The 26881-nt window shown below is 39.3% G+C and overlaps 1 protein-coding gene across 2 annotated transcripts in view; it reads left to right on the top strand.

Moving 5' to 3' along the window:
- Positions 1-26881, top strand: part of tusc3 (tumor suppressor candidate 3) — a 290240-nt gene that overhangs the window by 106040 nt on the left and 157319 nt on the right. For both annotated transcript variants that reach the window (XM_052041459.1, XM_052041470.1), the window contains exons 5-6: positions 3135-3275; positions 7732-7821. In XM_052041459.1, coding sequence (XP_051897419.1) covers positions 3135-3275; positions 7732-7821 — 231 coding nt within the window. The remainder of the gene's footprint in view (positions 1-3134; positions 3276-7731; positions 7822-26881) is intronic.

The raw sequence follows: 26881 nt of genomic DNA, 5'->3' as shown, positions 1-26881 counted from the left end.
ACTTCAACTATCCAAATATTGATTGGCACCTACTTAGTGTCAAAGGTTTAGACGGGGCGCAGTCTGTTAAGTGTGTCCAGGACGGATTCCTGACGCAGTATGTTGACAGGCCGACTAGAGGGAATGCCATATTAGATCCAGTTTTAGGTAATGAACCGGGTCAGGTGACAGATCTATCAGTGGGTGAGCATTTGGGGGACAGTGACCATTGCTCTGTAACCTTTAGAATTGTCATGGACAGGGATAGGAGCAAACAGGATGGGAAGATATTTAATTGGGGGAAGGTGAATTATGAGGCTATAAGGCGAGAACTTGGGAGTGTAAATTGGGATGACATTTTTGAAGGAAAATGTACTATGGAGATGTGGTCGATGGTCAGGGATCTTTTGCAGGATGTTAGGGATAAATTTGTCCCGGTGAGGCAGAGAAGGAATGGTAGGGTGAAGGAACCGTGGGTGACGAGAGAGGTGGAACAACTAGTTAGGAAGAAGAGGGCAGCATACATAAGGTGTAAGCAGCAAGGATCGGACAGGGCTCATGAGGAATATAGAGTAGCAAGGAAGGAACTTAAGAAAGGGCTGAGGAGAGCGAGAAGGAGACATGGAAAGGCTTTGGCAAGTAGGGTTAAGGAGAATCCCAAGGCTTTTTTCTCGTACGTAAAGAACAGAAGGATGGCTAGGGTAAAGGTAGGTCCGATTAAAGACAGAGGATGTGCCTGGAAGCTATGGAAGGGTGAGATTCTCAATGAACACTTCTCTTCAGTATTCACCAAGGAGAGGGGTCTTGATGATGCTGAGAACAGTGTAGGTGAAGGTAATGTTCTAGAGTATGTAGATATTAAGAGAGAGGATGTGTTGGAGTTGATAGAAAATATTGGGACAGATAAGTCCCCGGGGCCTGACGGAATACTCCCCAGGCTGCTTTGCGAGACGAGGGAGGAGATTGCTGAACCTTTGGTTAGGATCTTTGAGTACTCGTTGTCAACGGGGATGGTACCGGAGGATTGGAGGGTGGCGAATGTTGTCCCCTTATTCAAAAAAGGTAGTAGGGATAGTCCAGGGAATTACAGACCAGTGAGCCTTACGTCTGTGGTGGGTAAGCTGTTGGAAAGGATTCTAAGAGATAGGATCTATGAGCATTTGGAGAAACATGGACTGATTAGGGACAGCCAGCATGGCTTTGTGAAGGGAAGATCTTGCCTCACGAGCCTGATAGGGTTCTTTGAGGAGGTGACCAGGAAGATTGATGAGGGTAGTGCAGTGGATGTGGTCTACATGGATCTTAGTAAGGCATTTGACAGGGTTCCTCATGGTAGGCTTCTTCAGAAGGTCAGAGGCCAAGGGATCCGGGTAAGCTTGGCCGTGTGGATTCAAAATTGGCTTGCCTGTAGAAAGCAGAGGGTTGTGGTGGAGGGAGTGCATTCAGATTGGAGGGCTGTGACTAGTGGCGCCCGCAGGGATCAGTTCTGGGACCTCTACTTTTTGTGATATTTATTAACGACTTAGATGATGGCGTGGAAGGCTGGGTTAGCAAGTTTGCAGATGACACAAAGATTGGTGGTGTTGTAGATAGTGTGGAGGGCTGTCGAAGCTTGCAGAGGGATATTGATAGGATGCAGAGGTGGGCTGACAAGTGGCAGATGGAGTTCAATCCAGAGAAGTGTGACGTAGTACACTTTGGAAGGACAAACTCCAAGGTGGAGTACAAGGTAAATGGCAGGATTCTGGGCAGTGTAGAGGAGCAGAGGGATCTGGGGGTTCATATCCACAGATCACTGAAAGTTGCCTTGCTGGTGGATAGGGTAGTTAAGAAAGCTTATGGGATGTTAGCTTTCATAAGTCGGGGGATCGAGTTGAAGAGCCGCGAAATGATGATGCAGCTTTACAAAACTCTGGTTAGGCCACACTTAGAGTACTGTGTCCATTTCTGGTCACCTCATTATAGGAAGGATGTGGAAACGTTGGAAAGGGTGCAGAGGAGATTTACCAGGATGCTGCCTGGATTAGAGAGTGTGGATTATGAGGAGAGACTAAAGGAGCTAGGGCTGTTCTCATTGGTGAGAAGGAGGATGAGGGGAGACGTGATAGAGGTATACAAAATATTAAGAGGAATAGATAGAGTGGACAGCCAGCGCCTCTTTCCCAGGGCGCCAATGCTCAATACAAGAGGACATGACTTTAAGGTATTGGGTGGGAAGTTCAAGGGTGATGTCAGAGGGGGGGTTTTCACCCAGAGAGTGGTTGGTGCATGGAATGCGCTGCCTGGGGTGGTGGTGGAGGCTGATACATTGGACAAGTTCAAGAGATTGTTAGATAAGCATATGGAGGAATTTAAGTTAGAGGGATATGTGGGAGGAAGGGTCTTAGACATGGTTTGAAGGTCGGCACAACATGGTGGGCCGAAGGTCCTGTAATGTTGCGTATTGTTATATGGTTTTCTGGTTCTATGACCTGCTGAGTGTTTCCAGCATTTTCTGTTGTTTTAAATTTCCAGTATCTGCAGTTATTTTCCTTTTAATGAACATTTAAAGGTGTACAATACTTTCTGAGTGTGCCTAAACCAGTTGAATATCAAAAGCCTTTTCACAGATTTCAAAACTACAAAATAAAATTGGAATTGGAAGAGTTGGTATACATTGTCTGTTGATACCTGCAATATACTCAAGTACTTTCATGGTTCTTTTAGAGACCTGCATAGAATCATAGAACCACAGAGAGAGACAGCACAGAAACAGGCCCTTTAGGCCACTGAGTTTGTGCCAGCCATCAGGGACCCATTTTTCCACTAATCCTACCCCAACACCATTCTATTCTTCTCATCTTCCTGCTCAGAATCTACTACTCACCTACAAACTAAAAGCAATTTACTATAGCCAATTAACGTAGCAACCTGCACATTTCTGGGATGTGGGAGGAAGCTGAGCTGGACAACGTAGAGGAAACCTACATGATCACAGAAAAAATGTACAAACTCCACACACATAGTGCTGGAGGAAATCTAGATCACTGGAGCTGTGAGACAGTAACTCTACTAGCTGCACCACTGTGCCACCCTCCAATTATACCAATTGCAGTTAACCTAAACGGAGAGATAAATATCAGCTTGATTTGGGGATATATTTATTTGTTTTTCAGATTCGTGTGTTTCGGCCTCCTAACTATTCAGGCACCATTGCCTTGGCTCTCCTTGTTTCACTCGTAGGAGGATTATTGTATTTGCGGAGAAATAACCTGGAATTCATCTATAATAAAACTGGTTGGGCCATGGCTGCTCTGGTATGTATTCAGATTACCCTGAAATTGGTTAATTAATTACAGCTGTTTATGAAAATTTTGCTAATGATGGCAGTGCTAACATTAATTGCAATCATTTTTTTAAGATTTTCTCAATTATATGACAGATTGTTTTTGTGGCAAATAACAAATTGCTGGAGGAACTCGGTGGGCAGCACCCGGGGAGAAAGGAATTGTCGATGCTTTGGGTCGAGACACTGCATCAGTACTCCACTCTGAGTGGCAAGGTAGCCAGTATAGGGAGGAGAGGGGGAGCGTGGAGTGGAAGTGAATCAGGGGTCTGTAGCTGATAGGTGAACAGGGAAAGGTGAAGGATAATGGGCAGAAGAAGCCAGGTGGGGGAGAGGGAGGGGTAGAGATGGCAGATGAAAGTGGAGACAGAGCCTGGAGAGTAATAAGCAGGGACACAATGACTACATGCTAGAATCTGATAAGTAAGGGAGGTGATACTGAGAATCATTTAAGGGTGAGATAAAGGACATACAGAGCCAGATGGGGAGGGAATCTGGTGGGTGAAATGTGTGGGTATTAGGTAGGTGGAATTAGGAGGGGTAGGGGGACAAGAATGGGTGATGAGGGGCCGAATGGGGGGTATGGGAGAGGGAATAAAAATGGGAGGACCAGAGGTGGATCATAAGGAGAGAGAGAGAGAGAGAGAGAGAGAGAGAAACACAGGAGGTCAGGGTTACCTGAAAATGGAAAATTCAGTGTTCGTACCATTGGATTGTATAATACCCAGAGAGAATATGAAGTGCTGTTCTTCAAGTTTGCATTGTGCTTCAGTCTGGCAGTGGAAAAAGCCGAAAACAGAGGTTGGTGTTGGAATGGAAAGGGGCGCTGAAATGGCATGTGAGTGGGAGCTTAGGATGGTTGCAGAGTACAGGTGCTTGGCAAACTGGTTGTAAATGTTGTGATTATATTTGCCTCCACTACGTCCTCTGGCAGCTTTTTCCAGATATTTACCACCCTGTGTGGAAAAACTTGCCTTTCAGATATATTTTAAATTTCTCCCTTCTCACCTTAAATCTGTGCCATCTAGTCCTAGCCCTCCCCTGCCCTGAGAAAGAGGTTCTGACTATCTATCTTATCTATGGCCCTTATAATTTTACAAAACTCTGTCATATCACCCCTCAGCTTCCTTCATTCCAGTGTGAATAAATCCAGCCTATCCAATCTCCCATTTTTATAGCCCTCTATTCCAGGCAACATCCTGGTGAATCTTTTTCACACGCTCCCAATTGCGACCACATCCTTCCTATAGTGTAGCGACCAGAACTGTACATAATACTCCCAGCATGAACTAACCACTGTTTTGTACCACACTGCAACAACATGATATCTCAACTCTTATACTCAATGCCTTGGCCTATGAAGGCAAGCGTGCCAAACACATTTTTTTAATATCCTAGCCATCTGTATCACCATTTTCAGGGAGCTATGGACTTGAATCCCAAGGTGTCTGTACATCGATGCTCCTAAGATCCCTACCATTTAGTCTATATGTCCTACCAGAATTTGACCTTCAAAAATGCATTGTCTAACACTAGTCTGGTTTAAATTGATTGGTGAGTTTGCTCTGATGCCTTTTTCCCTGTCATAAGAAAATATAAGAAATATTGCCAATAAAACCACTTGCCTTGGAGAAAAGACTTCCATTTTCTTTCATTTCTGCACCTCATCATCATGCCCAGGGTGAGTTGTCCATTTGTGAAGAGGCAGTTGGCTAGTAAGTTGATTGTGGACAATAGGTGCAAAACATCTTGGAACTGGAACTCAGGCAGTTATGGTGAAGGGTTGTTATTGCGAGAGGGCAGGTGAAGTCAAAACTTTTCCTGTGAGGCCTGGAGGAGGTCCAATACTCATCCGTGCCTCCAAGAGGAGACGTTGGCCAAATTATGCTAGATCTGGATTGTATCTGCAGTACTGCCCTGGCTGTACGCACTTTTTCCAGATGCAAAGGGCTGAACAAGCTAACTCTCTGCACCAGGCAAGTGTCCTGAAAGGTAGAGTGGGCTCAGTACAGCTCACTGGCTGTTAAAGGCTTCTAAACTAATTTTAAATGTCTCAGATAGAAATCTTTAAAAACTATTGCAGATGATTTAAATATATTTTTTAAAGTGTAAAACATTTTAAATATTTAAAATATGTGTATATGTACTATATTATTAAATAGGTCTGACATTCCACCTCAAGTCTATCCTTGTATAAAGTTATGAATCCTCAGGGAGTCACTGCTGCACTGCTGGATTCGGTGGACTTTTTTTGGTAGGCCGTGCTTGTCAGCGATTTCCTGAGGCACAAATGGCTGATTGCTGACAGTTCCCATTGGAACTGCTAGCTATCAGTCAATGAGATCCAGTTCATTTTTTTTTCAATTTAACTTACTTCCTTAGGCCCTTCCATGCTCTGGTCCTCATTTTTCAGAACCTTATTTGCATGTACAATTTCAGGAGATTATTCTTGATGTCTTTTTAAAAGTGCAAGTTAAAATTTTAGAATGAGAAAAGAGCAAGATGTCACTGAGAATGTTTCCCGGTTGATTTTAACTGCTTGTGGGTCCAATTTGTGCCGGATGGGGAAAGTTAAAACCAATCTTGTGAAAGGACAGGATTGCTAATGTTAGTGAGGTTGGATACAAAGATGATCCTAATTTGGCTGCATAAGACCTCACTCAGAGGTGCGTGATGGTGTAATCAGAAAAGGATCACACTGGTACAAGAGTGCCTTTGCCACTCATGCCAGATCTGAATTGCTCCACAATGTAGTAAAGTTGGAAGTTCATTCCTGTGGAGTTTAAAAGGACAAAAGTTTACAGAATGAGACTGGTGAAAGTTGGATTTGAGAACATATGCTACTGTCAAGGGCACTGAACTAATATAGTTGACAGAGTTGAGGGAAGCATCCTTTATTTCCTCAAGAATGGCATTTGCCCATATCACTTAAGGTCCTTTACAATTCCTCAATGCCATCTCTTTGGTTCCAGTTTGCAGCATATTTTGCCAGCTTGAGAGCACAGGGCAGTAAAAGAATTTTATGTCACCAGCAGCTTCTTTTACGAGGTTGACATTTTCAGATAATTTTCTTAATTGTGGAGCCAGTAATTTGAAGATTGCCTATGTTCCACATATTCTCTGTTGACACTTTCAGCTGACTGACTAAACAAATCAAAACTGACATTTAAGGTGATTTTGGAGAAACTGTAAATGCAGGAAATAGTCAGCAGATCAGGTAGCATCTGTGGTGAGAGAAAATAGTTAGTATTTCTGGTTGATTACCTTTCATCATAAAACTGTAGGTCCAGCTAGACACAACTGTTTACCATTTAAAATTAATACATCAGTCAAAGAATCAGAGAGTGGTTGTAGCTTGGAAAAAGACTATTCAGGCCATCAGATCCAAGCTAGCTTTGTGTAAGAGCTAAGTACTACTCCCCTTTCATGGCCCTGCAAATTCATTCCTTTCAGATACTACACCAGCTCCTTTTAGAATGCTGTGTGAATCTGCTTCCACCATGACCCCAGCAATGCATTCCAGACCTCAATCATGGGCTGCATAAAAGGTTTCTTCCTGTCACTGTTAGTTCTTTTACCATTCATATTCATTCTATTTCCATGGGTTCTTGACCATTCTGCCAACAGGAATTGTTCCTCTCTACTCTGTCTATACCCTTCATGAATTTACTTATATCAGATCCTCTTGCAACTAGCTTCTCCAGTCTATCTATTTAACTAAACATCATCATCCTTGAAATTATTTTAGTAAATGATGGAAATAGGTAGAAGGGCATGTTGTAATAAGGATACTGTGATCCTGCAACAAGATATAGATAGATTGAATGGGTGGGCAAAAGACTAACAAATGAAGTTTAATATGGGGAAGTGTGAGGTCATGCACTTCAGTAAGAGAAATCAAAAGGCAAATTATTATCTAAATGAGGAGAAGCAGCAAGTGAGTGAAGTTCTAGAGAGATCTCGGCATTCTAATGCATGAATCACAAAAAAGCGGGCAATCAAGTCCAACAAGTAGTCAAGAAATGGCCCTTCATTGCAAAGGGGTTGGAGTTACAGGGTGTTGGTGAGCCTTCAACTGGAACATAGGATACAGTTGGTCCCATTACCTCAAAAATGATATTGTACCATTGGAAACAATAATGCAAAGGAGATTCAGCAGGCTAATTCCTGGGATGAGAGGGTTGTCCGACCAAGGGAGACTAAATAGTTTGAGCCTGTATACCTTGGAGTTTAGAAAACTGTGAGCACCAATTTTTTTTTCAATTTAATTTACTTCCTTAGACCGTAAGACTTAAGACTGTTAGGCTTAAGACTGTGCCAGTTTTATTGTGGTTGGAAAACTGGATATAAATTTGGGACATGAGTGTATATAATAATAAGGTATAAAAATGGGAAGTCATAATTAATCCTTTCTTACCTTTCCATAGTGTCTGGTATTTGCCATGACTTCCGGACAAATGTGGAATCACATTCGAGGCCCTCCATATGCCCATAAAAACCCACAAAATGGACAAGTGGTAAGTCCTTTACATTTGAAAAATGATGTAAATTTTTTTAAAAGAGCAACTTTATTGACTTTACATTTTGGAATTATGGAATCTCTTGTAACGTTTCTCTGATATTCATAGGATAAGGACAAGAATCTGGTCATATTGGGTAGCAGTTTTGAAAATTCATTGAATTATTTAGTTTACTTTCCAGTAATTATAATGAAAAGAGTACTAATGCATTAATATGATACTCTCACAGCATTTAAAAAGTTTCGAGATGAGCACTGGAATTGGCGAGGCAGAGAAGGTTATGGACCAAGTGCTGGTAAATGGAATTAGAGTACTTGATGGTCAGCATGGACATTATGGGCCAAAGGGCCTGTTTCTGTGCAGCATGACTCTATGACTCCATATTCTATGACCTACTGATCTGCATCTCAAGCTTTTGAAGGAGATGGCTTTGCAGACAGTGTACACACTCATTATTTTCTTTCAAAATTCCACAGATTTTGGAATGGTTCCCATAGAGTAGAAGGTAGCAAATGTAATCCCAACAAGAAAAGAGGGAGAGAGAACATGATGGATTACAGACCAATTATTTTGACATCATGGTACATAAAAAATAATACTAGGATTGGGAGAAGTCAATATGCAATTATGAAAGAGTAAATATGGTTGACAAACCTTTAGAGTTTTTTGAGGTTGTAATGGACAGAATAGGTAAGGGGAAGTTGAAGGATATGGTGGGTTTCGAATTTCACCAGGTCTTCAATAAGGAGCTACCAAAGAGGTTATTAATCATTATTAGAATACATGGGATTGAGGATAAAGGTGATGGTGTGAATTAAGATTGGTTAATGGACAACAAAAAACAAGGTAGAAATAAACAGTTTATTTTCCAGTTGGGAGGCTGTGATCAGTGTGATGATGCAGGGATCATGCTGGATCCCAACTGTTCATAACCTTTACGAACGATATGGATGATGAGCAAGGTATAGTATGTCCACGTTTGCTGATGGTAGAAAGTTGGAAAAGAGCAATAATGGCAGAAGCCCAGGCATCTGCAGATTCCAAGCATCTGCGGATTCAGGTGGTTCCTGAGTGTTGGAAATTTGGAAACGTTACACCCTTGTTCAAAAGAGAATACCAGTACCAACAACTATAGGCCAGCCAGTTTTACTTTATGGAGAGGCAAGTTCCAGAAATGATGATCAGTTTCAGAATTAGTAGTTGAATGAGGTGTCTGCTGTAGGCAATCCATGTTTCAGAAGCCTACAGGAGAGTGAGGAACACTGTTGCCCAGTAGAGTATGAGCTTTGAGCCAGCTTGCATAAGAACATGAGAAACACAAGAAGCAATAAATGGGTATTGCCTCTACGCTGTTCTTCTCTGCCATTCAGTAAGATCATGGCTGATCCAATCTTGGCCTCAATGCCACTTTCCCGCTCTTCTCTTATGCCCCTTGTAGTATGAACATCCGTCAATTTCTGCCTGGTATATATTGACTGACTTTCCCTCCATTTCTGTCTGGAATAAGAATCATGATACTCAGAGAAATACCTCCTCCACACTTCCATCTTGTAATAAGTTAGATAGTGATGCAGAGACCTGAAACGTTAGCTGCTTTTCTTTCCACAGATGCTGCTGGCCTGCTGAATTTTTCTAGCATTTTCTGTCTTTGTTTTAGATTTCCAGTATCTGCAAGATTTTTCTGATTTTCATGTATAAGGGGTTGTTGCTGCTCCCTACATTTCTCTTGGAGTTAACACATGGTGCATAACATGTCCATTGGGCCTCTTGATAAATGCAATCCACACTACGGTTCAGTGAGCAACACCTCAGCCACTAGGAAGCAGTTGAGAAGGGCTCTGATGATGACTTGCCCAATGGTAGACAGCAAGGAGACCCCTGCTATAGCTAAACCCCTGCTTGACGCTCAAAGCAGCTGCACAAGTTGACTCTGTGGTTAAGAAGGCATATGGTGTATTGTCCTTCATCAATCAGGGAATTGAATTTAGGAGCCAAGAGGTATTGTTGCAGCTATATAGGACCCTGGTCAGACCCCACTTGGAGTACTGTGCTCAGTTCTGGTTCAGATGTGGAAGCCATAGAAAGGGTGCAGAGGAGATTTACAAGGATGCTGCCTGGATTGCAGAGCATGCATTATGAAAGCAGGTTGAGGGAACTTGGCCTTTTCTTCTTGGAGCGATGGAGGATGAGGGGGGACCTGATAGAGGTATATAAGATGATGAGAGGCATTGATCGGGTAGATAGAGGCTTTTCCCCAGGGCTGAAATGGTTGCCACAAGAGGACACAGGTTTTAGGTGCTGGGAAGTTGGTATAGAGGAGATGTCAGGGGTAAGTTTTTTACTCAGAGAGTGATGAGTGCGTGGAATGGGCTGCTGGCAACGCTGGTGGAAGCGGAAACAATAGGGTCTTTTAAGAAACTTTTGGATAGGTACATGGAGCTGAGAAAAATAGAGGGCTATAGGTAAGCCCAGTAATTTCTAAGGTAGGGACATGTTCGGCACAGCTTTGTGGGCCAAAGGGCCTGAATTGTGCTGTAGGTTTTCTATGTTTCTAAAACAATCACATTTGATTCATTTCTTGAAGGTAGTCACAATAATAGTGTCTCTGTGATCCCTTGGCATGGTTTCCTCTTCCAAGATGTGGGAAATGAGGTTTTGACTTTGCAACTAAAGTTCCTCTCCACCAAGTTTTAAGACTTCATCAGGGATATCCAAGGTCTTGTTTTTTGGTTAACATCTGGCCTTTCCAGCATCCTGCCAGCTAGGAGAAATTCTGTAGAACTATTTCATTCTTTTGAGGCACAGTTAGGCTTCCAATCCAAGAACATCTTAGATTTGCAGTGAATTAGCCACTGAATCTGCAAGCCATGTTCATCACAACAACACAGGTATTTTCTGGTGAAGAAGCTAAGCGTATCTTCATTGATGCTAATTGCAATGAACCTCAAGCAATCCAGATGCTGTGGATACTTAGTGGCTGATGTTGGTTGGGAGTTGTCAGGTTGTTTGTGAGGTGCTGTCTAAAGAAAAGTTATCTTTGCAGAGTCCTTTAAGACCTTCAGTGTTTATTTTCTTGTGGCGACATTCCTGTTGTTGACATTGTTTTGGGGGAAGACTTATGGAGATAGCAGACCAAATTAGGCACTTGTGAGCACAGCAGTCATTGGTACCTGTAATGGTGCTGTGCACATGGACATCCTTGCAGTCTCTCACTTGGATGGTGATATAATCTATCAGGTGCTAGTGCCTGGATCGTGGATGTTGCCATTAGTTCTTGGACTTGTATCTCCGACAAAGCAGGCTGTTGAATGCAACAACGTTGCACCAAGCATCTTTCCTACTTTCTTCTTGCCAGTCATGCCTGGCCAAAATATTGTTTTTTTTCTAATCCTAGCACTTAAGTCACCCAGGGGCATTAGTTTGTCACCCTTGTGATATTTTCAAGGTTGGACTAGAAGCCCTCCTTAGAAATATTAAGAGAGCTTCCAGAGTTGGACACTGATGACTGAAATGTGTTGGTTCCACATTAGATCTGAAGGGTCATGAGGTATTCACTCATCCTGCAAGAGGAGTTGATGAGTCACCAGACTGGATCATTCTTGGCAGTGAATCCCTCCATAAGAAGATGATTTTTTTTTTCTGGTTTGACTTTCCTCTTTGTTTGCACTTGTGAAGGAAGTACAATTCCTTCTATGTTCTTTGAGCTGGAAATCTCCTGCCCATCGAGTCTCACTCAGATGTCCAAGTACTTGCTCTCTGATAGCAGAGTTCTGTCTTTTTTGGGCTTTCCATGAGCACTCTCATGTTTCAGGTCCCAAACTTCATGTTGGAGAAGTGGACAGTGCCTGTGTTTGATTTCTTTTAACATGGGATAGCTAAGGGATTGCATGGGGAAGAGTTAGGGGTTGGTGAGATGGTGATTGGTGAAGTGGTGGGAGAAAAGGTGAGGAGTGGGTGAATGCTGAGAGCCAAAAGGAGAGTGGGAGGGAAGTGTCAAAGTGCAGGAGAAAGGGAGGTGGGTGTAAGAACTGGAAGCAGGGAGTCTGAAGGAGTCTCAGAGGAAGCTGGAGTGGTGGACTCTGAAGGATTGGTGATTAAGACAATGATAATCAAGAATAATGTTAATGATATTAAGAATAAGACAGTGAGTATTAAGGGTGGGAGGGGTTAAGGGGAAGGTGGATGGGGATATGAGGGTGGGGGAGAATGAGGAGGACACTCAAGGACATTTATCTGTGAGCCCGTAGTGTGTGTACATGCAAGTGTTTGTTTGTCTACATACTTATTGGTGGCATCTATGCACATACCCACTTGTGTGTGACTGTTAATAACAAAACAGCAGAAACTAGACTTCCAATTGTCTTGGACGTTCTTGCCACTGAATCAGACTTTCTGCCGCCAAGTCCCTGTAATGAAATAATTAAGAAGTCAATAACATCCTTCAATGATATTTCAATTCTGGAATGTTAACATCAGTTTAATTAATTAAGTAAAACCCTTATATATCTTCCAGTCAAGTTGACTTTCAGATGGACTCTTGTCCTCAGCTCCATCTGATAAAATCAGTTTTGTCACTGAGTTGATTTGTTATTGCTGATAATCTCTACCTCAACCAAATGCCATCCACCTGTCTGTCAATCCAACATGACCCTCAACCCACAGATCAACACAAATGGAACAAATCCCAATACCTCCCCACCCTCTCCTGATGACTGAATACATCTCCCTACTGCTGGCCCCCCACTCTCTTGAAGACTGATTGCAGACCCCAATTACTGACCTTCTCCCAGGATCTCCAGTAGCCAAACCTCACATGATGAATCGACTTATCAGTTATATCCAACTCCTCTTCCAGTCACTGAGATCTGCAATGGCAAAGCATGCAGAGATAGGGCTTTGACTGTGCAGGCACCCAATACCTTGGGCTTCTTGCAATACTTAATTTTTCAGTGGTGAGCCCTCAAATGGTGCATTTAATAGCTCACCACAGACAAAATGTTTAACAAGCATTTAGTGATGTCCAGAAATGGCTCAGCAATATTTTTATAAGAATGTAGAGGGAGATTTAGGCTGAAAGGATTATTAAAGGAGAACATTTTATCTTAAGTGGTGAGAAATCTGGCATAAATGTAAAGGAATGTTGTGTGGGTATGTGTGACCTGTGACTATCCACTACCCCTAATTTTGTACCCTTGCCAAAGATATTTATTTCCCCGTTTTCCTTACAGAGCCCATTAGATACACAGTGGGGAGACACAGATAAAGCAGAAAATATGCACTTCTAATGAGCGCTACAACATGGACCAAGTGGAATAACCTAGTCAAAACCCAAGCTTATTGGCCTTTTGGTTCATTTTTAAATTAATAAATTAAATAGCCATCTGGTAGAAGTCAAAAAAAACCTTTGGGATGGAATAAATTATAAGTAATGAACCTTAAATAATTTTTCTGAAGTACCTCTGATCAACAGATTTCTTTGTAATGACTGCTAATAATGTGTGATTACGCACATGGTACTCTGTTCCTTTTTTTTCACCTACCTCTCACATGCATGTTAGAAAGGGAACTTTTCTTTCTCCCAGAGAGTCTTCAAGCAGAATTGCAAGATAAAATGGTCTGTTGTTTAAAATTGATAGCACCTGCTTAACAGAATATGTTGGATCGTTTAAGCTGACCTCCCCTATGGAACAGTTAGGTTCAAAGTATATGCACTGACCAAAAACATGTGAGCAATAAAACTCAATAACTCAAGCGTAAGGGCAAGCTAGGCCATTTACTGGCTCATAGCAATGAATTCATATAACCCTTATGTGCATCCCCAAAGTAGTAGGAGGCTACAGTAGCCTATAACAATTTTTGAATATTTACATATTCTTACTGCCTTTGTTCCATGCTAGTCAATTCTGAATACCTGCGTATGTTCCTAATCCATAACTCGATGATGCCAATTGAAAATGATCATGCTATCCCTTCTTGAGCAGTTACAGTGCCACAGACTCCATGTTGACAGGGCTGATTCTGAGTTCCAGTGTAACATTTTCACCAACATCTTGTCCTGAAGTTGACACTATTCATTTAAGGCATATTGTAACTTCTGCATATTGTAACTAGCTGAGTGGTGGAATGCTACTGTCTCTCTGGCTGCCTCAAAATGAACATTAAAACTGTACCAATATTGTGATATTATTCCCAACAGACCAGATCTAAAAATCATGTAGAGGAGTCTGCAAGTTTCCGCTTGTAACATTATGTCTTTACCTCTCGCAGAAATTTCACTAATGCCATTCTTCATAGGAGCAAGACAGGTCAAATTATAAATCTGGACATGGGATTAATTAGATTTCAGTAAACCTTCGATGAATTTGTGCAACTTCACTTTTTGCTCACAAATATATGCCTGCATCTTCTGACTCATTGAGAGGAATGTACAGAGCTACTCACCATCATTATTCCTGTTTCCTTTTGTGGTGTAGCCCTGAAAGAACAAGTTGCCTCACTGAGTGTCAGAATATTGAAATTCAGACTTTTTCCCAGTACTTAAGATTTTTCTGAAAATATACCTTCTCATTCCTTGCCAAATGGTGATCCAAGAAATACCAGAAATCCAAATTTCCTGGATTCTTAATTGAAGTATCTCAGCAGTCCAACAATTTCCAAAATAGTAACACTACCACAATCATTACTAATAGTTTGTTTAATAAACTTGAAAAGTTAGAAACACACATATTTATGAAAAGTAAGCTCACTGCTTTGTCTTTAAATTGTTTTCAAGATTTAATTATTAAAGGCCTATAAACAAAGTTGTTTTATAGATCATAATAGTTTTTAATGAGTATAGCAGATTCATGCAGCTGAATTCTACATCTTACAAAATGGAAATTTGTTCTGCAGTTCCTCAGTACTAGCCTGTTTTGATACTCATGATTACATGAGATGGCATTGCCCAGAATGACAGCTTTATAATGAGGAATTTTACTTGATGTAACCAGTGAATTCAGGCTCCTGACATTAATGTCATCGCCTTCTTAACAGACAGTTATTTGTTACTGACATACAAAGCTTGATTAATGATATTGCTATGTTAAAGGACAGAGGAGGTCAGAATGGTATGGAAACCAACTCTAATTATAAGAATTATATTGATTGATTATATCTCCACGTAAATATGAATCGTGAAGGATAATTGTGCACAATGCACCCTACTATATTAACCTCAAATCAGAAAAAGACACATCTTTCCAATTTCTGACATTTTCCCCACTTAAATTTTAATCTAAAACCTAAATTGATAATTAGCTATTGTATCAATTGAAACTACCACAGATTTTACAATCAATATCAATCACATAGCACGTGAAATATATATGCTATGTGACAGAATTTCCAGAATTTGTTTAGACTAAAATATTTCATATTTATGATGGACTTATTTTTTTGAACAACTGCATCCTTGTGGTGAAGGTACTCCTGAAGTGCTCTTGTGTTGTGAATGCCAATATTTAGATACAACACCAATGAAGAAACCTTAATACATTTGCAACTGGAACTTTGGGGGAAGGTGAGAAACTTGTCCTTCACCATAGTAGTTAATATGCTGCAATGGTTGTACTGTTTAGCAAATCACAGAATCAAAAGAACAACTCTGCAACATGTTTGTACTTATATCATTAGAAATCAAGAATAATTAACAGTTCCAAGACATAGCCTAAGTTATAAATTGTGATTTCATTCAACTCTTCTGTGGAGCTGACATCTACAAAAACTTTTCATCTGAGGGTATTTTTTTATATATTTCTGATTGCTACATCTGAAATAAACATCATTTTTAGTTACCTTCTTAGTTCTAGGGCTGTTTGAGAAGGACAATAAAAGGTGACCTCGTCAGTAATGCATATATCCCTTAAATAAATGGGGGGAAAGATTGGAGAGAATTCCAAGGATGAGAGTTGATATGAAGTTGTGTAGTTGTTCACTCGACGGATTATAAATGGTTTGTGGTATCGTTGAGACACAGGGTTACTTTGTTTGATATTGACTCAAATCAGTGAGTCTGTTGCAATGTTAATCAGAATGCTTCTAATCTGCACAGAAAAATAATTTGAAAAGTGGACATCCTACTGTGATGCAGTTTTATGTCTGCTTCGTTTTTACAACTGATTCATCTACAAGAAGTGGGCACTATTGCAAAGGCCAGCATTTATTTCCTATCCCTAATTCCCTTTGGGAAAGTGGTGGTGAGATACCTTCCTGAACAGCTCTAGTCCTTCCTGTGAACATTCTCCCTCTGTGTTGAATAAGGGTTTCTAAAATATAACTATAACGATGTTGAAGGAATAATGTTTCCACATTATGATGGTGTGAGATTTGGAGGGGGATCTCCCATGTAGTGGTGTTCTTATGTGTCTCCTTCTGCTAGGTGATAAAGGTTGCGTATTTGAGAGGTGCTGTTGAAGTAGTCTTGAAAGTAACTGCAGTGCATTTTGTAGATGGTACACAGTGCCACTGCCAGTGGGGTAGTGAACATGGTAGATACAGTGCCAGTCACACCGTTCCTTTATTTGTGAGGCACATAGAATGTATATCAATGTTCATTATTAACCTTAACTATTAAATATCTTCTAAGTTTAAAAACAGATGCCAGTCCACAGCTAGGTCTGGTGAGCACAATATGTGTGTTCCTGTTCCTCTTCCTCCTCTTCTTCCTCATCTTGTTCCTCCTTCTCCTGTTTCCTCCTTCTCCTGTTTCCTCCTTCTCCTTCCCCCTTCCTCGCATTTCTTCAGAAAGCATGTCCGTGAATCATTTCCTCTCCACCAATATTCTTGTCCCAACATGGAGTGCAGAATAGGCTGTCCATTTCAGAGTCAGGTGATGGACGTGCAGATGACATGACCTGCTCTGTGTAACTGACTGAGTGTAAGTAGGGCCAAGATGCTGGGTTGGGAGAGGACACTGATGTTGGTTTCCCTTTCCTTCCAGTGAATTTGGAGGACTTTGTGGAACTAGTTGATTTGAGATGCTTACTGAATGGTAGTCCAGGTCTCAGAAGCATATCAGAGGGACAGGGATCTGTCCAGCACATCATGAGTTTTGTACCAACTGTGAGCACAATTATTTTTCAACAATTCTTTTATTAATTCCCTTTTGGCATGATTTTATGAGCAGAATTGATCTTCATACACCTTTTTCCTTAATGGATCAATGGCTGTGCTCAGGCATTGAATACGATGGTGAATTTCAATGGAAAGTGATCCACATTTTCCAGGCTCGCACTGTGAATCTTTTATTGTTGGTGGGCGGTGTGATACAGCAGGGGTAAGTTGGTAGAGGACTATTGTTTTGCTCATGTTGAGTGTAAGACCCATTTTCTCAAATTCTTTAATGGAAGTACCAACAATGGCATGAAACTCAGCTTCTGTGTATGTGCAAATACAAGCATGATCTGCCTTCTGCAGCTTAGCTGCTGAGATTCCTATAACATTGCTTCTGGAGTGTGTTTGCCATATGTTGAATGGCTATCCCTCAGTTCTGAAAATTAATTCTGTTCTCAAGGGAAGTTTGTTGGAGGTAAGGTGTGACATTGTGGCAAGGATTGAGGGAAGGGTTGGGGCAATGACACAGCCTTGCAGCATTCAGTACCATCCAACTTATGCCCTGAGATTGTGGAAATGGAGAACTTCTATTAGTTTCACACTGGGAAGAAGTGTGACATTGATGACCATCAACTTTAATTCCATCGGACATATATACTGTAACATTCATCTAAGCCTTTACGCAGTTCCACATAACCGGTGGGCACAAAGTTGCTCATTGTTTCACACAAAGTGATTAATAATTAGGTCATGGTTCTACAGTTTTTCACAATCCCTAATGGCTGTTGTTTCTCAGTGTACATTCCTCTGTAGCATATAAACATGTAGCAAAGGTGTACCTGATCTGCCTGTTAAAATTCTCTGCCACGGATTGCTTTCTGTAAAATTTATTCAATAAAAATACCTTTGACTGCTCAAGCATATATTAAATTTATGTTTAAAATTGGCTTGCTGAGCTTGATCACTCTGACTTGAAACTTGTTATGATGCTGGATTTCAGACAATAACATTGCCAGCTTTAGTAGAAAAATGGTGTTACTGCAGATCTCCACAATCACCACCTACTAAACAGATAGCCAACGGGCATTTCTCTGCTCGCAAAAGCATGCCCAAGGAGGATTAATAAAACACATGAAAGAATTGTTGAAAAATAATTTATGTTCATGTTGCCAGCATGTGTGAAATTGTTTTTAATTTCTCAGTCCAATAATTGAAAGAAAATGTTTTCAGCATCTGTGTGTATCATTAGTGGCATGAAAGACCATGGAAAATCCTGCAACTAATAAACAATATCAAAAGGACGGGAATAAATTGATTGACTCTGCAAAGCCTGGAAGCAGTAAATGAAAAGATGCATGTCAGAGTCAATGATTAACCTGCTCAAGGCACTTGCTCCTCCTCTTGCATAGAAGAAGCTGTCACTTTCACAGCTACTCACTTTGCAACATTTGATTCTTCAAAATGTTATAACTCAGACAGATCATGCAATATCATTTTGTCTAAATCACTGGTGATATAACTAACATTAAACCAGTCCATGAAATTAATGGACTGGTTTTCTTTCCTTTCATAATTCTCTTACAAATTTGTTTCTCTTGTGTTTAGAAAGGATTAGCTAATTGTTGTTTATGTAGTGCATAAGCATCCACAACAGTACAGCACTTCCTCAGTACTGCTTTGTAGTGTTAACATTTTGTGCTTATTTCTAATGTGGGATTTCTAACAAAAACCTGTTGACTAATTAAGTGATGCTCCAACTTTATAAAACATTGATCAGAGCTAATTGGAGGACTGCTTACAGTTCTGGTCACCACAGTTTAGGAAAGATATGATCGTGCTCTAGAGGGTGCAAAGAAGATTCACCAGGATGTTGCCTCAAATGGAGCAGAGGAAGTTAAGAGGGGACATGATTGAGGTATATAAAATTATGAGGGGTAAACTGTAGGAAACTTTACCCACTTTATAAATAGATTAAATTAGAGTTAGGGTCAGGAATAGAAAATTTAAAGGGGATCTGAGGAGGACCTTTTTGACCCAGAGATGGTGATTAGCTGGAATACTGACATCAGTTAAGAAGTTGACAGCAGTTAAGAAGTGCTTGGGTGAATACTTAAATCACCTTGCTGTTGTAGGCTGTGGACCAAGTGCTGGAAGATGGGATTAATAACAGATGGGTGCCCTCTTTTGGCATGGACGATGGGCCAAATGGCCTGTTTCCATGCTGTATGACTCTGATTCTATGATTCATATAAAGGAGATATGTAAAAAAAATGCAAAAATGGTTTGTGTATTTCGAAAGATATTTAGCTTCTAAATTGTGACCTTTTTAGCTTGCAAGGTGTAAGATAATTTGTGAGCAAATGTTTTTTTCCAGAAGCTAAAATGATTAATGAAGTGTTACTCTGTTCATTATCTTGAGTAAGTTACTGGAATTTTGCTAAGGTATAGTATTCTTGAAGACATCAAGAGTTGTCATCTATATGTTAACATAGAACATAGAACAGTACAGCACAGAACAGGTCATTTGGCCCACAGTGTTGTGCCAACATAGCTAATCCCTCCATTTTCCTCTCATTCATGTGCCCATCCAAGACCCTCTTAAAAGCCCCCAATGAATTTGCCTCCACCACCCTGTCAGGCAACACATTCCAGGCATCTACCACTCTCTGAATAAAAAACTTACCCCTCACATCTGTTGTGAACCTACCCCTTCTCATCTTAAATGCATGCCCTCTGGTATTGGATTGCTCAATAATGGGAAAAGGGTATTGCTTGTCCACCCTATCTATGCCCCTCATAATTTTATACACTTCCAATAGGATCACCCTTCAGCCTTCGCCGCTCCAGAGAAAAGAGCCCAAGTTTGTCCAGCCTCTTCTTGTAGCACATGCTCCCTAATCCAGGCAGCATCCTAGTAAACCTCCTCTGTACCCTCTCTAAAGCCTCGACATCCTTCCTGTAGTGAGGTGACGAGAATTGCATGCAGTACTCTAAATGGCCAAATTAGAGTTAAATATGAAAACTGTAAAATCTAGATTAAGATATCTTGGAAAGACCCAAAGAATTATTATGGAATTATTATTGAAAATAACAATGTACCATCAAATTAACCTTTCCTGATATGGTGATTAACAAAAGGATGCTGAATGAATTTATCCTCGTGGGCAGCAGATATTGCAAGGTGTTTGATGGAGTGCCAAAATAAAGTGGATTCTGGACAGGAACAAAAAGGATAAAAAGAAATAAGTCAGGGAGAAGATCCAAGTGCAGTCTAAGAGGAATTATTTGAAAGTTTTGAGAGTCAGAAATGAAAGGATCAGGGAGATTTTGTTGATTGCAGAGACATAATAGATACGAACAGTCACGAATTGTAATAAGTTATTCTACCAATAGAAGACTGGATAATATGGTGTGGCATATGTTGTGGGAGGAGATAATTGAGATGGAATCCATTGACCCTATATGAAGTTAATGCAAGGACAAGGATCTTAAAATCATTTTGCCAGTTTCATAGCATAGGACAATTTGCAAATGAAGACAAAGAACAAATTATTAGGATTTGTGCTAATGTTTTGAAGATGTTGAGTTTAGGAGTAGAAATGGATGAAAAACCATGATCATTCTTACAATGAGGATCTACTGAATGAGTGCCATTGAATTATCTCCTTTATTTCAACAAATGAGGAAGTAATTTGCAGAATACTAGAAATGGAATGTATTTTGCACTTGTTCTTTTTGACCCTACAAACCACAATGGACTAATGTCTCTGTCTAATACTATTTTCCTTGTCCTGGCTTTCTGAAAATATTCTACCTGATGTTCTACTAATGTCATATATGTATATTCATAGTTACCTTCACAGTGTGATATATGGGTATATACTGAAAAGCACATTCCTGAATAATGAAAGAGCAATTCTGTTCCTCTGTCCAGAGATGCTTCCTAATTGTTGAGTATCCCAAGATCTTTCATATTGGATTGTGGTCCATGAATATTAGCTGTTAAGTGCAGTTTGGTGGAGTCTCTTTTACCATAAGAAACCTTGATGTGCAGTTAACTATCACAACGTTGTATGTACCATACTTCAGTTCAGTTGTTAATCAGCTCCTTGTCTAAGTGAGTCATGTAATACTCCAGAGTACAAAGACAAAAAGAATCTAATATGATGCATACAGCATTGAGCAATTACTTTGCAAAGTGACATTCATAACATTTATAGTGATATCAAAAATAAATTTAGACTTTCTGTTAATGAATAAAACAACAAAATATTAGAACAGAATTAACTATTTTGTATTAATCCCAGAATGCACTAGAAATTCAACAGTAAATCACTTATTTTCAGTGCAATATAATCAAAAATTGATTTTTTGTTTCCAGGGTGAAATGAGGTAACGATCATTGGTATTTCTGGATTATTTTGCATCATTCTAGAAATTCAGCTAGGGACTCAGTGAGTGGGATGCAATGGCACCTTTATTGCAATTTCCATGTTAGGAGCAGACAGAATAGCATCATTTCCTGTCCAGTGCTTCTTTTGCCTCATATTTTCCTGGGAGAGAACATAAATTGGCACTCCTGAGCCAGCATGATTTTCCCAGCACAGTATTGGACTCAGAACCTGCTAGATATGATGGTAAATCATAATGGTCTGGTCTGCTGGCTGGAATCTTTGCCTGTTGTGCCAGAGACACTTAAATATTAAAATTGGAGTAAATATTTACCTTAAAAATGATTTACCTTTAAAAGTTAACAAACACATAAAGTGCTTAGAAATAATTTTTAAAAACTAAAGAAAAATAATTAAAATAAAGAAATTATCTTCCTCTGTTTTCAAAATCTTTTTCTACAATCCCCATTGTAATTAATGTGATAATGTAAATTAATGAATGATCACTTGACTTTTTGAGCTTAATTAGTAATTTTGCATAAAAATCTAGAAAGTCCAGTAATAGGACATTAATAAATGGGCAGATTGAAAAAAGAGTTGTTTGCAGAAGCAAAACAGCACAGCAGATTTATAAACAAGTCTCTGGGACTTCAGGGAGAGGAAGGCAAGTAAACAATCCAGAATGGACAGCAGGAAAATTACCTTTAACTTAATTCATTATAGCTAGTTCAGGATTAGAATTAGCAAGCATAAGAAGAGTAGACTGGATTTTCTTTGCACTCTCAGCTGGAGAATATTAACTTTAAAAAAACATAGGCCAGTTACTGTCTAACTGCAAGAAATTATTGGAACGCTCAGTTATTTTATTTATAACTGGCTAGGCAGAGGTATTATAATATATAGTAATTTAATTTGTTCAACAGTTAGCATGTTAAATGTTCTACCACTCAACAGCCTACTTCATTAATCAAAGCAGAGTATGCTGGAAGTGCTCAGAAGGTCAGGCAGCCTGTGTGGAGAGAGAAACAATTAAAGGTTTAGACATTGACTTTTGATTGGATATGACAAAACTTAGGCATGTAACAAATTTTAACCAAGAGCACGTACTGAGGTTTATTTAAGTAGTATTTTTCTTTAAACAGCGGTTATTATGTAAGCATCAATGTAATTATGGCCTTTACAAGAGTTTGATTCATTAATAAGAAGAGCTTTGTCATTTTGCTAATTTTATTTTATGATTGTAATTGAGCCTTATTTCATAGAGCACACAATAATGATTAGATGATTACATATATAAATATGTTGCTGCTCCTAGTTTTTCCTTCCCATTTGTAAGAGACATCTCACTTACATTTGATGTCTTTAAAATCAGAATGAACAATATAGATCATAGGGAGCTCATTGGTTTTCCTTCTGTTATTATGTGTATGTGTGTTTGCTGCTGTAGAAGTGTTTTTTTAATTCTATTTTTGTTGGCTATCCTGATAGCAAAATCGTTTGGTACATTGACAATGTATGGCACATACTTGTGTTCGGTGAATTCCTTTATGTAATGTTGCACACGGTGAGTTGCTTATCAAATGTCTTTTGGAAAGTTGAGGTCATAATTTTTTGTAAAGTATAGGCTTGGACTCCAGGGTAGCCTTCATCTGCTGTTTCTTTCACACTGTTTAATGTGTTAGGAGAAATTTTTCTTTTGTTATTGTTATTTCCAATAAAATTTTTCCAAAAGATGTAAACACTTCTACCAAAAATTGCAAAGAAACTATATTTTTTAAAATTTTAACACAATTTTAATTAAAAATGGGCGGAGGAATTTCTACTATTTTTGCAGCCTTCATATTCAGTAAGAACAGATATGAAGCGTTCCGAAACATCATGAGCTTGTTAGTTCAATGGTAATTCCACTGATATTCTGGGATGTGGATTTCAGTCTCTGTATTTCCACTTGATACATATCACAAATCTTGCTTTCTGAGGTGCTCTGAACTATCGAAACTGATGTGCTGACTCCCAGCAAAGGAAGGCATATTTGGAATTTCTGCATTCCAATTAAATTATTCCAGTATATTCTAGTTCATGTTGCAGTCTCTTTCCATTGAGATTTGTTTGATCAGTGGCCAAACATACAATGAAATACAGGATATTATTAGATGGGTCTTTATGAAAATATTATACACATAATGCTCCTCAGACTTGATAATTATTTATCCAGCTATTTGGAGAAGCATTTAAGATTGTGGCCAATGGTCAAAACAATCTCTGTATACTTTAGCAAAAGTATTAAAACATATCATAAATGCAGCCTTTTGTGGATCACTTGTGGCAGTTTTTAATTCATATTAAAAGATCTCAGGTGTTGAATCTGAGTCATTAAATCTCTCAGATTGTGCAAGGAAAACTGCCAGACAACATTTCTGGTGAGAACAAGAACTGCCAGCTACTGTCAAGATCAAAAAAGAAGCATCTCTCTGAGGAATACACATTGCAAACACTGCATTCTCTTAGGAGCTGATTGTAATAAACCACTAAACAGTCTATTTTATCTCTCTCTGCACAATCGACTGGTAAATGAATGGCTTGATGATTTTCCTTGGAGACATCATTTGATGTCTAATGCTGACTGAGCAGTAATACCTCCTGGAAGTAATGAACTTTGATTCCTTGCCATAACTCAGCATTCCTTCATGTCCTTATACAAAAAGAAATAAAATTTACAATTATGAAATGTTGGATATTTTGTTTAAGCTCATTCAGAAAGGATTGGAATAAATCTGCATTATTAATATTTCTGAATGTTTAGGAGAACATGGGTCTATAAAAGAAAGTACTTTTTCCAAATCATAAGACTGCAAACATTTTTCTTGTATTTTTATTGTGCTTCATGCTTCTTAAAATAACTAATTTGTAATGGCCTTAAGATCTTAAAGCTGATAATAACAGTTCAAGGGCTTTTCTTATCAAGATAAAGTGATAGTATTTCGAACTAATGCTTTTGAAAAAGCATTTGACAAGACTATAATTGCTTTTTCAGTGTAATCACAGATTTGTATTTAAGGGGAAACTCCTGGCATAATACTTTTTAGAATTACTTTTGGAGGTAGAGCTCAGAATGTGGCATCAGGGAGGGAAAGATCAGGGCTTAATGAGATAATTCAGAAATTGTTTCAGAGTTTCAACAGATAGTATGATGTCCGAAGATCAGAACTGAAGATTTACTTTTGTGGCATGGGTACTCCTTGTTTCACCTGGCTTACAAACTCGGCAGTGTTGTGAATTGTGAAGACAAGTGTGATAAATTTCAGTAAGATATAAGTAGGCTGATGGATTAGGCAGATGTATGGCAGGTAAAGCTTAATACGGAGAAATGTGAGGTGATGCATTTTGGTAGGAAGAGTGAGAAGAGACAATACATAATAAAGGATATGGTTCTAAAAGGGGTGCAGGAGCATAGGGACCTGGGGATATGGGTGCACAAGTTATTGAACATAGCAAGGCAGGTTAAGAAAGCAATTAATAAGGTTTACACAATTCTGAACTCCATCAATGGAGACAGAGTATAAAAACAGGGAAACCATGCTGAAACTTAATAAAGTAATGGCCCCGCTTCAGTTGAAGTATTGTGCTCAGGTATGGTTGCCCCATTATAGGAAGGATCAGGAAACATAGGATAGGGTCCAGAAAAGGTTTACTTGATTGCTTCCTGGGATAAGGTGCTTCAGTTACAAAGATACATTGGAGAGGCTGGGATCATTTTCTTTGTAGAAACAAAACTGAAAGATACGATAGAAGTATACAAACTGATGAGGGGTATGGACGTGACTAGATAGAGAGGGGGAATGCACCCATTGATGGAGAGATCAAGGACAGGAAGTCACAGATATAAAATAAAAGTGAAAAAAATTGACAATAACATAAGGAAAATATTCACAGTGTATGGTTGTGATCTGGATTACATTATCTGCATATTTGGTGGTGGCAAGTTCCATTGTTGTCTTCAAGAGGGATAAAAACATGGTGATAAAAAATTTGCAATGATATGGAGAAATGTGGAGCTACTTGATCTAGTAGAGAGTTGGCACGATGTGCTGTAACCATTCAATGATTCTAAAAAGCACTGCTGGAGCTTGGGTCTGCCTTCTTTCTTCTGCTTTTTGTTAAAGGTTTCTTTACATAATTACAATATGTCCATTTACATCTGAATATGTAGAAAATTCAAATTTTCATTGAAACATCACTATGCTTGTCCAGGATGCACTCCAGCCCCTGTGGCACCCACCGGTCCCAGAAGGCCTCTAGAGAACCGGTGGACACCTGGACATGGAAATATCCATGGAAGTGAGGCAGGCAGTTAGTACGGGCAGAACCCTCTACAGCATGCTGCCTGGAACTCTGAATGGCCACTTTGGCCCAGTTCAGGAGCAGACCAATGAGGAGGTCCTCAGACCAACTCACCCCTTTGCACTGGGTGCCCGAAGATCAGAAGAGTAGGGCTGAAGTGCAAACAGAACTTGAGGAGTAGCACCTTCAAATACTCAAACAGAGGCTTCAACCTCTCACGCTGTTTGTTTACCCAAGTCTTGTAAAATCCAATAACCCAGTATTAAATTAAAATAGCTTGCAAAATCTGAGGAGCCCAGTGAATTTCAAGATGTCCCAAATGCACTGTAATTAAACTATAGGTTGGAAGAGGTTTTGAACGTTTATTCCTTGATCCCCTGAGATAAATTGTGAGATTAAAGTTTTTCCCAGACCCAAAAGTAGCTCCCTTCATTTCACTATGCCATAAGCTAAAAACAGACTAACTTGTCTTGATTAGTGTGACTATATGTTGTACTTATCTGCTCAGATTCCTGGACATCTCATAAGAACATTTGTAGTTGTTTTAGGCAATGCTTGTGCAGAAAGTGCACATTATTGTCTTGTGGCACAGTCTGAACATTGATATGTGATTAATTGTCAAGACTGATTCATACAAAAGCAAATTGAGAAATGTTTTTAATAATCATTCTGCACTAACTTCTCTAAGTCTGCATTCCAGGACCACCAATTCTTCGTCCAGAACTTATTTATAAAATGTAGCAGTTTTATAACCTTCTCAATTTTTGTCAGAATTATAGAATCAGTTTGTTTTAGGTTTAGTATATACCTTTTTGAAGTTATTGTATTAGTTCTATATGTAAATACTGATATTTAGTTATGAACTTGGAAACCATATTAATATATTTGATGCAATGCATTTGATTCATACATACTTAATAATCTTGATGGTGAATGCTGTTCACTATTGAAGTTGTTCAGTTAAAAAGGAAGAGAACTCTCTTTTAAAGTACTAGAAAGAGGAAGTGATTTCTCTGAAAGGATTACCAGTTTATATATATAAATAATGGATATGTGCTTAAAGATATCTATTTTAGTGACATTAGGAGAAGGCACACTGAAATACTTATAGCTGGCAGAAGATCAAGGAGATTTTTGTTTCGTTAAATGTAAAAGACAAGCACATATCAATTGTATATTATCTCTAAGTAATAAAACATGATGATGCAGCAACATGTTTCGGGATGAAATTTGCA

Source organism: Pristis pectinata, chromosome 2 (genome assembly GCF_009764475.1).
Source record: "Pristis pectinata isolate sPriPec2 chromosome 2, sPriPec2.1.pri, whole genome shotgun sequence".
NCBI classification, from domain to species: domain Eukaryota; kingdom Metazoa; phylum Chordata; class Chondrichthyes; order Rhinopristiformes; family Pristidae; genus Pristis; species Pristis pectinata.
This window is presented reverse-complemented; position numbering and strand designations above follow the sequence as displayed.